Source organism: Eriocheir sinensis, chromosome 44 (assembly GCF_024679095.1).
Source record: "Eriocheir sinensis breed Jianghai 21 chromosome 44, ASM2467909v1, whole genome shotgun sequence".
Taxonomy (NCBI): Eukaryota; Metazoa; Arthropoda; class Malacostraca; order Decapoda; family Varunidae; genus Eriocheir; species Eriocheir sinensis.
The window spans coordinates 4249236-4263164 of record NC_066552.1 but is presented as its reverse complement, the minus strand read 5'-3'; the positions used below and the strand labels follow the sequence as shown (position 1 = coordinate 4263164).

Here is a 13929-nt window from a genome sequence, read left to right as displayed (position 1 = left end):
GCAGGCGTGCCGTAGCTGCAGTCAACAGGCAGTTGAAGGTTGCTGAGGAGTGGGGGAAGTTGTGGCAGGTCAACTTTGCTCCCGACAAAACTCATGCTATGGTCGTCTCTCGGTCTCCCGCTGCTACACAGGGCGTCGAGTTACAACTACGGTTTGGGGATGTCCAGTTGCCCCTCCAGGATAACATCAAGGTCCTGGGAATCACCATCGACCGGGAGCTGCGCTACGACCAGCACATTGCGACTGTGGCCCACCAGACCTCTCAGCATGTGTCTGCCCTTCACAGGGTGGCTGGCAGCCTGGACCCCCGAGGAATCCTGACGCTGTACAAGGCACAGATCCGCCCTTGTATGAAATACGGTGCCTTGTCGTGGATGCCCAGCACCGTCACCCACACCCGGCGCCTTGACGCGGTGCAGAGACGCGCCCTCCGACTGCTGGGGTATGATCCCTGCCAGCATGACATCCCTGGAGCACCGTCGCAACGTAGCAGCACTGGCAGTCTGTCATAAGACTCAGGTGCTGCACACGCCTCATCTCAGCAGGCTGTGCTTGACGCCACACCTCGCCCAACAAGCGACGCGACAGGCAGCACCCGGGAGCCAACGAGTGACGGTGCCTCACTTACACACATCGCAGCACCAGCGGACGTACAAGGCCAGGGCAGCGCGTCTTTGGAACGGCTTCATGGAGGCCACGCCTGATCTGAAACGCATGTCCACACACCAGGCGAAAGTAGCTGCCAACATTTGGAGAGGCACCCTCCCCATGCCGTTCCTGCTCCACACTTGACATGATTGTAAATATTGTAATTAGTGTTTATCATATTTATAATATATCCTGTATACTTTGTAAGTATGTTTTATGTTTTTGTGCAGTTACCCTCACAGGTATCTGTACATTTGAAAAGCTTTTAAAATAGTTGTGGGTGCCAACTCACAACTTTAAGTTTTCCATCTCTGTAAATATATGTATACATGTTTAAATAAGAGAGAGAGAGAGAGAGAGAGAGAGAGAGAGAGAGCGAGAGAGAGAGATATGCCAGCCAGCCACAGGACTCCACAGGATTTAACCCCACAGGATGTTGACATACCTCACGGGCACATAGCCCCCCCAGGCACATATGGGGGCTGAGTCCCCCCCACCCTCTCCCACCCCACCCTTGACCTGCAGATACTTCCTCTTACAAGACTGTGTTATGTACATTAATAAATTTAGAAACCTGGAGAAATGTGCATTAATAAACATTCATGATGTAAATTATTGAAATAAATTGTTTAATGAAAAACTGTTGATTGTTTCAAACCTTACTTCAGATCAGATATAAAGGAGATTTACAATGAGCTGTAAGGGTTTCTTAATCTTATCAGGTATACTCACATTCACTGTCTTTTATAGTTAGTCACCAACTCATGACATGGATAATTCAAATGGGTGACTTTCATAAACTGGCCTGTTGCCATTTTCGGTACAAAAGAATTAGGTCTAAATGTAACTACAAAGAATCACTATCACCTCAAAGATGGTGAGAGAATGTCACACAGCACATATTTATCTCTTAGCTATATGTAAAATAATAAATCCCTTATAATGGGGATCTTCATTCAAAAGTTAGGGAGATGCTTGTACTTCCAACACCTCTCCTCCCTTTATACCACCCTACCTCCAGAGTTCCGTAAGATGTCCTTTAACACATATTTGATGCACACTGAAGACTATGCTAAGTGACAGTTGGGTTTTGAAGTAGACTTGTAACAGACTTATCCACAAATGACTACATATCACCTCACAAGCAACCAACGAAAAGAGGACCCATTCAGATGTGAGGCGGGAACACAGGCTTTTCAAACAGTAAGTGAACAAAAAGATAAAATGAATAACATGCCCATGAACAGTTCTCCCTTAAGATCAAGGAGTTGGCTAGAATTCTGAACAAATATACATACAAAAATAATCATCTGGGAGCACCAGGCTGACTGAATCTCTCCATTGATCTATTGCTATGTTCAAAAGTCCTCGTTCGTGCCTTTGTCTAAACGACCTTGGAGTTGTGATGATGCTATTGAAGTGCTAATGTTTTTTTTTTTATTGTTGCGAACGAACTTATGTTCCATGCATGCACCCTACGTCAAACTCTGGCACTTGGCATGGTCCTTGTGTGCATCTAGTGTTTGAAAGATGGGTCACAAAACCTCCGAGGCAGGGCAGTGTAACAGGCAGACAGGCATTGGAAGAACATGCCTCTATGTACAGTACATTTGAGTGCAGCATATCATTATAAGGCATTTATTTTTTTGCTATATATGTTTTTAAATGGATGCTTTAGTTCTCTTGGTGTCATGTGGCTTCCTCTATACTCACACCGTGCGGAGGGTGCAAGTAATTCACTGCAGTTACAGGACAACTAGGGTCTTGGTCCTCATCCACTCATCATAGGTGTGGAAAGTCACCCACTGCATATAATTATATTAATATATGAAACTGTATAAGGCAAATTGCATAGGTGACTATGTATGATATTCAAATAAATAACTATGTCCCTATATACTGACTTCATCCTTTACTGGTACATAGTTTGCACATTTCTTGCTATACCTTGAAATGGCTGAAACTTTTCACAAGAATAAAAAAATATATACCTAAGTATATTATGAAATAAACTGAGAAAACATATACATGCCTAAACAATGAGGAGCAGAACCTTTGACTATCCAATACCAGGTAGGCCTCAGGCATTATTCATTAAACTATTTGGTCTACTGAACATTAGCAAGACATTGTAATACTGACTGTTCATCAAAATATCAAATATGATTTAATTTGCTGACACCTTGAAGTGTATCATCAGACATACTGAATGTCTGGACAGGAGATATTAGCCATTCAAAGAAAGAGTAAAATTTCATTTAGGATTTTCAATATCCATTTCAAGTTTACCATCGCAGAACATTACTACGAGTTATGACTTTTAGCCCAGCAACTCTGGCAAAGTTTCTGATCCATGTGTTGGTGGGCACCACAGACAGGTCTTTATCACTCAGGTTTTGCACAATGGCACACAAAGCAGGCCTAACCTCTTCAATCTTCACCTCATTCATTAGAAGTTCATAAACAAGCTCCTTCATGCTCTCTGACACATCCTCCCCTAGGTCAGCACCTTTCAACACAACAGCAGGGGGCCTGGAAGCTCTGCTGACCTCCTTAACAGACATGTTCTCCACTTCCCTTATCACTTCATACTTTGCAGTTCTCCTGGACAGTGTGCGGTACAAATTCTCAATAGTCTTGTTCAGTTCTTTCATACAGTCTTTAATCTGTGGATTGCTCAACTTTGTAAGGAGCTGGGACTTTTTCTTTTCAGTTTCCTTGATTACTTTTTGGATTAGATTAATTTCTTTCTTGTAGGCATCAACCTTATACTTCAGAGCTTGAACTGATTTTCGGAAGACCTCTTCATCCTTTGGGCTGGAGGACTGAAGCACTGCTTGTTCAGCCTCCATGCATTGCTTCATCAATATCTGCACATCATTCTCTGATACATTAAAAGAGTGAATGGAAGACTTTTCATCAGAAGATTTTTCATCTGTTTGTTTAGAGTTACCTGTCATCCTACACAACAAAGTCTTCTTCTGTAACTCTGTCTGAGAGCCAAGAAATGGCTGGTTTAGGAAGAACTGTGTCAGGTTTAGGTTCTTTTCTTCATAAAGAAAGGTGCAGTATCTTGAGTAAAGCTTTACACATATCCCTATCTTGTCCACATCCCATAGCGCTAAGTTCCTGCACAGCTCCTCTAATGCTATGGGGAAGGAGATGGGGAATCGCTTCTCAAGATTCTTCCACAAGCAGAACATGGACAGCACCGTGCTGACACTGGGTACATTTGGGGGCCTCTTATTACCAAGCCAGAAATCTTCAGCTGTGTATAGTTTATCTGCATCCCAGTCCTGGGCAAGATACAGTACATACTTCCCCTTTCTCTTGGCACGGTTAAACTCTCTGCGGACCCCTTCAGCCACGAGGAGGAGGGTGAGGCTGTTGGGCACCAGCAACACTCGCTTACGAGCCAGCAGTATCTGAATGAGAATCTGATAGAACATATCCACATCAGGATTCTCAGGGTTCAGTACACAAATGTTCTGTAGCACAAGAAGTTCCTGATTGGTGAGAAAGCGTTCCTTGCTAGCACTATTACCACTGATTGAAAAGTTGCTTGATTCAAAAGGAAGCAGATCAAATGCATCTCTGGCAACCCCATCAAGGTTTGAGCGTTCCTTTAACATGGTCTCTAAAGCTGGGATGGATTTCCCTCTGTCAGAAGCCTTATTTTTCATGTCCCCATTGGTTAATATCTTAGTGTCAGTAACATTGCAGTACAGGTTAATGCCACTAACATTCAACCCTAACTGTTGTACTAACATATTTGTGGACTCCTCAGTATTTTCAGACCATGGCCCAAGTTTGCCATCAATGGATCTACTCAACTGAGGAGTCAAATGAACAGCATCAGTTATCTGTTGACCACAGCTGTCAGATGATGACTCACTGTGGGGGACAACTCCCTTGACTGCTGGTGTTCTCTGTGATTTAGTTTTTAAGACTTTTGAAGAATTTAAAGTCTTTTCAGGTCTTGTTCTTATTACTGGGGACACTGATCTTTTTCCACTGACTTCATGATCAGACTCATAAGAGAACTCACAGCTTGGTGGTGGGTCATCTGAAAGGCTGTCATTGGTGTTCTCAAGGGAAGGTGACAAGCTCTCAGAGTTTCTGGAATCTGCTGAGGCAACACGCTTAGTCTCCCTTCTTGTCCTTCTGCCAACTGTATCTGTGAGGCTGTCATTGGTGTTCTCAAGGAAAGGTGACAAGTTCTCAGAGTCCCTGGAGTTTGTTGAGGCACAGCTCTTAGCCTTTCTTCTAGATCTTCTGTCAACTGTATCTGTGAGGCTGTCATTGGTGTTTCCAAGGGAAAGTGACAAGCTCTCAGAGTCCCTGGAGTCTGTTGAGCCACAGCTCTTAACCTTTCTTCTAGTCCTTCCATCAACTGTATCTGTGAGGCTGTCATTGGTGTTTCCAAGGGAAAGTGACAAGCTCTCAGAGTCCCTGGAGTCTGTTGAGCCACAGCTCTTAACCTTTCTTCTAGTCCTTCCATCAACTGTATCTGTGAGGCTGTCATTGGTGTTCTCAGTGGAAAGTGATAAGCTGTAAGAGTCCCTGGAGTCTGTCGAGGCACAGCTCTTACTCTTCCTTCTTGTCCTTCTGCTAACTGTGTCTATGAGGTTGTCAGTGGTGTTCTCAAGGGAAGGTGATAAGTCCTCGGAGTCCCTGGAGTCTGTCGAGGCACAGCTCTTACTCTTTGTTCTTGTCCTTCTGCTAACTGTGTCTATGAGGTTGTCAGTGGTGTTCTCAAGGGAAGGTGATAAGTCCTCGGAGTCCCTGGAGTCTGTCGAGGCACAGCTCTTACTCTTTCTTCTAGTCCTTCTGCCACCTGAGTCTGAAAGGTTGTCATTGGTGTTCTCAAGGGAAAGCGACAAGCTCTCAGAGTCTGTTGAGGCAAAGCTCTTAGTCTTCCCTCTAGTCCTTCTGCCAGTTGTAGGTGATAACCTTCCATTAACTTCAGAGGGATGATTTGACACATCCTCATCTGGTGAATCTCTTTGTGCCTCACTCAGCACCCTCTGCTTCTTTAGGGACTGGGGTGCAGGGCCTACAGAGGGCCTCTTTTTCTGTTTTGACAAACTCACCTCAGAGTCTCCAGAGGGCCTCTTTTTCTGTTTTGACAAACTGTTGCTGACCAACACATCTTGCTGCACTCCCTTTGTTTTATTTTCTGCCTGCAATATGTCAGTCTCATCAGTTTTCTCTTTATTGCTGGACGGTTTGTTACTGACCAATACATCTGGGATCACATCTTGCTTCACTCGCTTTGCTTTGTGTTCTGCCTGCAACATGTCCATCTTATCAGTTTTCTCTTTAGTGTTGGAGGGTTTCCTATTCCTTTTAACAGGTCTTTTACAATCAATGTCATCTTGAGACATAATTTTCTCCTTTGCTCTATTTGAATTTTTCCCAGTTTTATTTTCTTCCGATTCATCCACTTTCTGTTCTGATTCACCAGTGCTCTTTTCATTACCCAATTTGTCAGACACATTAGTTGTATCTTTATCAATTGGTAAATCATTTGTATTCTCTCCATCCTCTGAGCTCTCTGACTCAAGCATTTCTTTCTTCTCCCCTGCCCTTACAGACTTATCTTCCTCAAGAGATTGTTTAGACACTGCTGCTCTGAATTTCTTTCTAGCTGTTTTTTCAGCTGGATTTTTATCTTCTAAATGAAGTGAACCTTCTGTATCAGCAGATTCCTTGTCACTCAGTGGAGGGCCAGAGACTCTGCCTTTCTTTTCACATGACACCTCCTTATCCACCTCCTTGAGGGGTTGCCGTCTCTTAGAAACCGCTTGTGAGCTGCTGCTGACAGACCGTGAGCGGGTTCTCTGTTGTGGTACTTGCACACGTATCCCCAAATTGACACTGCACTCCTTGAGAGTAACTTTTTCATGAGTCACAGTTTTGTTTGCAACTTCAGATATATTCTTGAGGGCAGTTTTGGGAGTATGTGCATTTGACTTCAGGGTGTCCTTCCCCTTGAGCACATCTCCAGTACTGGATGGAGACTCCTTAACTTTAGCCTGAGTGTGTGTGGACTTCACAACCTTCTTGATGTCCTCTGATCTTGAGACTTTTGGGGAGGCATCTGGGTGGGTGCTGGGCTTGGCAGTTTCTGATGATGCTTGGCCTTGAGAATTTACTCTATTGGAGCTGCCCGTCTTCCTCTTGAGAGTCTCTTCCATAGGCTTTCCCTTGTTTTCCTGCCTTGGTGCTGATTCTGAAGCAACATTTGGCTTTGGATTCAGCAAAGAAGTAAGTAAACTACTGGCATTCGCAGCATCGTACACAGCGTCAAACACATCACAGCACTTCACTGAGCCATCTCTGATCATATGGTTCAGCCACTTAATAACGTCCGTCATCCTCAGGTTCCCAATGTTCCTGCCTAGGTCAGCTCGTTCCAACACATTTCTCAGAGTCTGCTCTTTGTTTTCCCAGTAATGAACGTCTGCATACCTGTTCAAGCATAAGATGGCACCATATGTGATCTTGGAGTTGACAGTGACAGCCTTGTTGCCCTCAAAAATTGCCTCAAGCACATTGTTATTCCATATCATGTAACACACCTCACACACTATGGGGGCTACACTCCTGGGCAATAAAGCATTACTGGGTGCTGCAATGTTTTCTGAAATGATTTCTATGTCTGAGTCATCAGAGTCCTGCATTTTTTCACTCTGATTCCATTGTTGTGAGGGTACTGTGGACCAAGGCAATGTAGTTATTTTCCCTTCTGGACGACGAGTGTATACATAGACTTTACTAGGCACCTTCCTGCTGGGTGTCTCCTTGGCTGAGGGATGCTGAAGCAGTGAGGACACCTGCTTGTGGAGTCCTGCAGGGGAAGCCTCACCTCTTTCTCCTCCTTGTTCTGGTCTGCCTTTCTCTTCGTTGGTGTTAATACTTTGATTCTTGGAGCTTTTTGGAATTTTACAGTTCATCTTACTGGTTGACTTTCTTGCAATGCTGTTCTTACCAGACATGATCTTACTGGTGCTACAAACTGCCTCTCCAACATCACTGGAGGTCACACTACCAATACCTTTGTGTTTCATCTCTATGGGATTATTTTTCTCACCACACTGTCCTGCCTCTGATGTCACTTCCCCACTACTATGGAACTGTTTACCAGCTTTAGGGATAACCTCCAGTAAGGTACAATCAGTGCACAAGAGATCTGATTCCTTGATGACTTGGTTTGAAGAAGTGTCCCATTGTACCTCTCCCTGCTGTTTAAATATTTTCCTCTTCTCAGTACTCTGCCCTCTGTTGCCTCTCTCTACTACTTGCTGGTTCAGTGTTTCTCTCTCTTCAATACTCTGCCCACTGTTGCTTTCCTCCCCTTCTTGTTCACTCAATGTTTCTCTCTCCTCCGTGCTCTTCCCAGTGCTGCTGTTCTCCCCTTCTTGTTCACTCAATGTTTCTCTCTCCTCCGTACTCTTCCCAGTGCTGCTGTTCTCTACTTCTTGTTCACTCAATGTTTCTCTCTCCTCCGTACTCTTCCCAGTGCTGCTGTTCTCTACTTCTTGTTCACTCAATGTTTCTCTCTCCTCCGTACTCTTCCCAGTGCTGCTGTTCTCTACTTCTTGTTCACTCAATGTTTCTCTCTCCTTCGTACTCTTCCCAGTGCTGCTGTTCTCTACTTCTTGTTCACTCAATGTTTCTCTCTCCTTCGTACTCTTCCCAGTGCTGCTGTTCTCTACTTCTTGTTCACTCAATGTTTCTCTCTCTGCAATACTCTGCCCACTCTTGCTTTTCTCTACTTCTTGTTGGTTTATTGTTTTTCTCTCACTATTGCTTTCCTCCCGTTCTTCAATTTCTGGTTCATTTTGTTCAGTCTGTTTTGGTGAAGGCTCGTCTAGGTTTGGTACATCTGATTCACCAGCCCTTTCACTGACTTCCTCATCTGCTTCAGGTTGATTTTTACCAGTACAGTCAAGAGAGTCCTCAGCTGCATTTACTACATCTAACTTACTAACAGTTTTCTCAGGTGTTTGTTCTTTTGTTATGGTCTGTAAGTCTTCAGCAGCTGTCAGCGCAGTTAGATCTTTGTTAGTTTCTTTCTGATGTGGTTCTAAATCGTGTTCACATGTTCGGTTTTGTGATTCTTTCAATGGATCTGACTGGACTAACTGACCTACTCCATTCTTTTGCTTTTCACATGTTTCATCTTCATCTCTGTGTGGTAAATGTTCTTCAGCACCATCATGTTTTATTTCTTTGGTTACATTTCTTTCCTCTGACTTATCTTGCTTCGGTGACTCCCCTTCCATACCTCCCTTTCTTAACGCAATGGTATTTTCACTTGCCACTTTCCGAGCTTCTTCTTTGCCCATCGATGCATGCAGCTCATCAGCAAATTCTTCCCCCTTTCCTCCATCTTTTTCCTTATCCTTATCCTTTGACCCTTCCTTTAAACTTGCCTTATATTCTTGGCTCTTTTCTATCTTTTCCTCAACTTCCTCTCCTCTAGCTCCTCCAAATTCCTCCTCTTCTATTTCTGATTCTTTCCCCCTTTCTTTTGTCTTTTCATCACCCATCTTCTCTGTTTCTTTTGATGTTCCAATCCCCATTTCCTCTCTTTCTGCAGTTTCATTATCCCTTTCCTTCTCCTCTTCATCCATTTCAACACCTTGCTTCTCTTCCACTTTCCTTTCCTCCTCTTCTTGAATCTCAGCATCCCTTTCCTTCGTCCCCTCTGCCCTTTCAATATCCATTTCATTTCCTTCTGCAGTTTCAACCTTTTCCTTCTCTTCTTCTTTTCTTTCAGTGTCCACCTCTTTCTCTTCAGCCAGTTCAACACTTCTCTCCTCTCCTATCATTTCAACACTCTCCTCCTCTTCCTTTCTCATCTCCTTTCGTCCTGATGTTTCAAGATCGATCTCATTCTCCTCTTCACCTCTCCTTTCATCATTAATCTCCTCCTTTCCTTCTGCTTTTTCACGGTTCATTTCATCCCCATCAGCTTCAACCATTTCAACACAGTTCTCCTCTTTCTCTTTTTCTTCTTGCGTAACCTCAGCTTCCATCTCACTTGTATCCTCAACAGGCATGGCTTCTGGGTTAGGGTTCTCTCCTTCACTTTCTTCTAAATCCTCTGCAGACTTGCCCGTGTCCTTATCCACAGCAGTCTTGTCCTCTGAATCTCCAATCCCACTTCCACCCACCACCAGTTCATCATGATTGGTAGCACCTTCATTCTCTTCTGCATCTTCTGTAAGTTTCTCAGCATCCTTACTCTTAGCATGCACTTTCTCTGAGTCTCTTATCTCACTCCTTTTCATTGCCCTTTCTTCATGATAAAGGATTCGGTCTGAATCCTCAGTTCCACTTATTTTCCCTGCCACTTCATTATTACAGATGACTGCTTCACTTTCTTCCGCAGCCTCTGTAAGCTTTTCATCACTCGGACATTCACTTCCACCATGACCATCTGCTTCTGGTTGGCAGCCATTTTCATTAAGTTCCTGTTCCCTTTCACGAACAGCACCCTCATCCACACTCACTTCACATTTTGATTCATTAACTCTATCTGTAATGGCAGAGTCAACTAAACCACCTACTGAACTTTTTCCTGTTTCCTCACTGCTTGTATCCATATTTTCTTCACTACCATGAACTGTATTTGGTTTGCCATCAAGATCTTCAGTCTCAGCTACATTATCATCCATATCCCCCGTTGGAGTGTGGTCCCCAGTGTTCTTGTTATTCTCTACTTCAGGGTAATGCTCACAGTCTGGATTATTTTCCTTTTCCTTGCTGTCATCCAGCTTTCCTACAGAATTTCCATTTGTTTCCTTATCTACTTTAGTTTGTACATCCTGACCCACACATTCAATACTTTCAACACCATTTTCACAAACACCTTGCTTCCCATTTTCCCTCACAACTGTATCTTCATCTGTATCTCCCTGAACAGAAATCTTCTCCTGGTCTCTTGAAAGACCAAATTGCAAACACAATGCTGCAGAACTACTCGCAGCCCCTGCTTCTTCAATCACACCTTCCATACTTTTTGAGCTCAAACTCTTTCCATCCTTGTTCTGTTGGTTTCTCAAAAGATCCTGATGCAAAGGCAAATCTGCAGGACTATTTGGAGCCTCTGCTTCTTCCAACACACCTTCCATGCTTCTATGGTTTCAACTGAACTTACTGCTACTTAAGGTTCATCTGATTATCCATATTCCAGAGAGGACTGGAAATTTCCTCCTCTCTGCACTGCCTGGCTGATGGAGAAGCTTCCCAAAGGGCTCACTTTAGTTTCATAAATTTCCCAAGACAATGTCAGTAATACCTACTGCAACTTGTAGCAAGGGATGGAGTCTGCAATGGGCTTCCCATCTTACTCCCCAGAGACAGTTCAGTTCTCACATGTTGGCTCTGCCTTCAGAGTGAAAGCAAAGCTGAAGTGACAACACAGCCTGCAAAAGTAGATTAATTAGATAATGAAGATTAACAGACTGCAGTATATGAATTTGACAACATACTGCCTTACGAGAGAAACTTATTAAATCTGATATAAAATCATGATGCGAAATAAAAATTAAATGAATGATTATCATGAACCTTCTGGGAAAAAAAAAAAAAAAAAAAAAGAATGTACTGTACAGACTTGTAAGAAGGCATATATATTACACACAAATGAACAACATAACAATAAATTACCAGGGTCAAGTGTGCTCCAGCCTTACATCACCTCTCTGTGAGTAACAGAAATGCCAAAAGAAGTGGTCATCCAGTCTTGACAAGCTTGGCTCCACCTGCAACCACAAGGATCAGACTTTTAGCAATGAAATTATTGCAGTTAACCCTTGCTTTAATTAACTAATTTTGGGGAGGAGGAGGATGTTATATATGTGAAAATCCATTAAATCCAAGTCATCTGAACTTTTTGTAAACAATGATTTTTGTGCACTGTTTCCAACCATTTCCATATATGATGGTGTTTGTTTGTTATATTAGATGACAGGTGAGGAACAGAAGGACAAGGGCAGAGGTATTTAGTCTGAGTGACAAAGCTACACTCACTTGATGCACATAGTATAAATCAGCAAAGAATGACCTCACTCTGTTGTATAGAAAGTCTCATTAGTAAGGAAGCATATATGAATTTTCTGAGTCAAGACATACAGCAACTATTTGGGGTTTTGTTAGGTTAGGTTTAGGGTATCTTCAAACAAATGAGTCAGCACCTAATGGTATAAATCAACACAGAATGACCTCATTTTGTTGAATGGAAAGTCTCATTAGTAAGGAAGCATACGGTATATGAATTTTACGAGTCAAGACCTATAGTAACTGTTTGGGGTTTTGTTAGGTTAAGTTTAAGGTATTTTCAAACACATGATAGTCAGCACCCTATAGTATAAATTAACAAAGAATGACCTCACTAAGGCTCACTTTGTTGTATAAAAAGTCTGATTAGTATGGAAGCATATATGAATTTTTTGAGTCAAGACCTATAGTAACAGTTTAGGGTTTTGTTAGGTTAGGTTAACCTGGGGGCAGCATGTACCTTGATAGGCATCACTTAAACCATAGGCAAACAAGTAAATTTTTCTCAATTCTCAAAGTTCCCCAAAATTCCCATAAAAAGTTTCCCAGTTCAAAGTTCCTGGGAATTTCACAACTCTAGTTGGGAGTGAGATTTTTTCAATCTCCGTCTAGGAATAAAAATTATTTCCACGTTATCTGCATTTTTCACTTATCTGCCAAGGCTCTGACTGAATTAATTCAGATCACTTCATTTACTGGTGATCATGGCTGACTGCTGCAAACCCATAGATTAAGATAATTGCATGGTTGAAAGAGAGGTAAAGTTCTCTGTAGGTGATTATGTTATGTTAATCTAGATTTAATCTCTTTGGATAAATTTGTTGTACTGTGATGTAGTGGGTGAGAACATCAAGTCATGGAAGTAAACTTCCTTGGCGAGGCGGTTCAAGCTCCAGTGCCGTGACACCCTGGTTTTAAGCCCCAAAGTTGTGACATAATAAGAGCATAGATAATAGCTGTAAAGACAAAGACTTTATCTTGATAAATGCACCTCAAGTTGTGGCGGCAGCAGGCGAGTCCTCCTACCTCTGGACACTATGAGGATTTAGATAAATAGCTATTTTCAAAGGAAAAGTTAACTTTAATTAAAAATGCATCACAAATAACCAGAAAAAAGTTATACCTGCATGTGTAAGTTGGATGTTTATAGGAATATTTACCCAATTAATCAAAGGGGTTGAAAGCCTGACAATGCCACCTCCATTATCATAAAAGAATTTATTTATTTATTTATTTTCACAACAAAGGAGACGGCTCAAGGGCAACAGAGTAAAAAAAAAAAGGGATCACTACTCATCACTCCCATAATACACAAAAGTAAAGAGTGGCCAAAAGAGAGGTCAATTTTGGATGGAAAGGTGTTTTGACACACTTCTTGAAGGAGGTCAAGTCATGGTCATATGTCCCATTCCCCTACTTTTAATCATCTTGGCTCACTGTCATGTCTGTCACATCTTGCTGTGAGGACACTGATCGGGTGAGGCAGCGAGGCACCAAGACACCACAGCACCGAGGCACCAGCCCAGCCTGTGCCAACATGACGCAACGCGGTGAGGTTTGCACACAAGACATTGCAAAACGGAGGACGCAGGAACTGGGCTCATAAAAACAAGCCTCAATGACCTGGGAAACACGACAGACATGAAAGAATAATAAACGCCGCGAGGTAACACAAGGGAAGGGGAGCAATCCAAGAGGCGGTGGTCGAGCCTATGGAGCCTGCGTAGGATGTAAACAAACACCACAACTTATTAAAACCACTTACAAATTAATTATCTTGAAGTGCTCACCATTAATATCTGAGCACAGTGGTCCGTGAAGATTCCCTTTGGCCCTGGGATGGTAAGGCGACGCCAACACTAAAGGATAACGGAGAAATACGTCTTTTTCTTGGATGGTAGGAAGCGCTGTGCCTCCCCGTCCTTGGCGCCCTGTCTTGTTGCCACCCTCAGCACCTCCTAGTCCTGCCCCCCTAGGCCTACCATGATTTTTTTTCTTTTCTCTTCATTTCTCTTCTTTTCTCTTCTCTTTTCTCTCTTCTCTTTTCTTTTATCTTCTCTATTCTCTTTTCCCTTTTCTTTTCTCTTTTCTCCTTTCTCTTCTTTTCTCTTCTTTTTACGGTGAAAAAAAGAAGCTCAAAGGCAAAAGACACTCGATCAAAAACAACAAAAAATCCCGCTAACCACTGCTCCCATATATATTATCTAT

General features: G+C 42.8%; 1 protein-coding gene across 3 annotated transcripts; it reads right to left on the bottom strand.

Moving 5' to 3' along the window:
- Positions 1 to 1291: 1291 nt before the first annotated feature.
- On the bottom strand, positions 1292 to 13659 carry LOC126980305 (uncharacterized). 3 transcript variants are annotated; one of them, XM_050830042.1, is made up of 4 exons: positions 13512 to 13659; positions 11332 to 11426; positions 5130 to 11087; positions 1292 to 5018 (listed from the first exon to the last, which is right to left on the bottom strand). In XM_050830042.1, the coding sequence occupies exons 3-4, from the start codon at positions 10791 to 10793 to the stop codon at positions 2934 to 2936; spliced, it is 7749 nt and encodes a 2582-aa protein (XP_050685999.1). In that variant the 5' UTR covers positions 10794 to 11087; positions 11332 to 11426; positions 13512 to 13659; the 3' UTR covers positions 1292 to 2933. The 3 variants fall into 3 exon arrangements, with proteins under 3 accessions (XP_050685999.1, XP_050685998.1, XP_050685997.1); XM_050830041.1 differs by having other exon boundaries at positions 1292 to 11087; positions 13487 to 13659; XM_050830040.1 differs by having other exon boundaries at positions 1292 to 11087.
- Positions 13660 to 13929: the final 270 nt, after the last annotated feature.

Excerpts from the sequence above, each read along its gene's own strand:
- LOC126980305 (XM_050830041.1), bottom strand. The coding sequence starts at position 10,793 with ATGGAAGGTGTGTTGGAAGAAGCAGAGGCTCCAAATAGTCCTGCAGAT.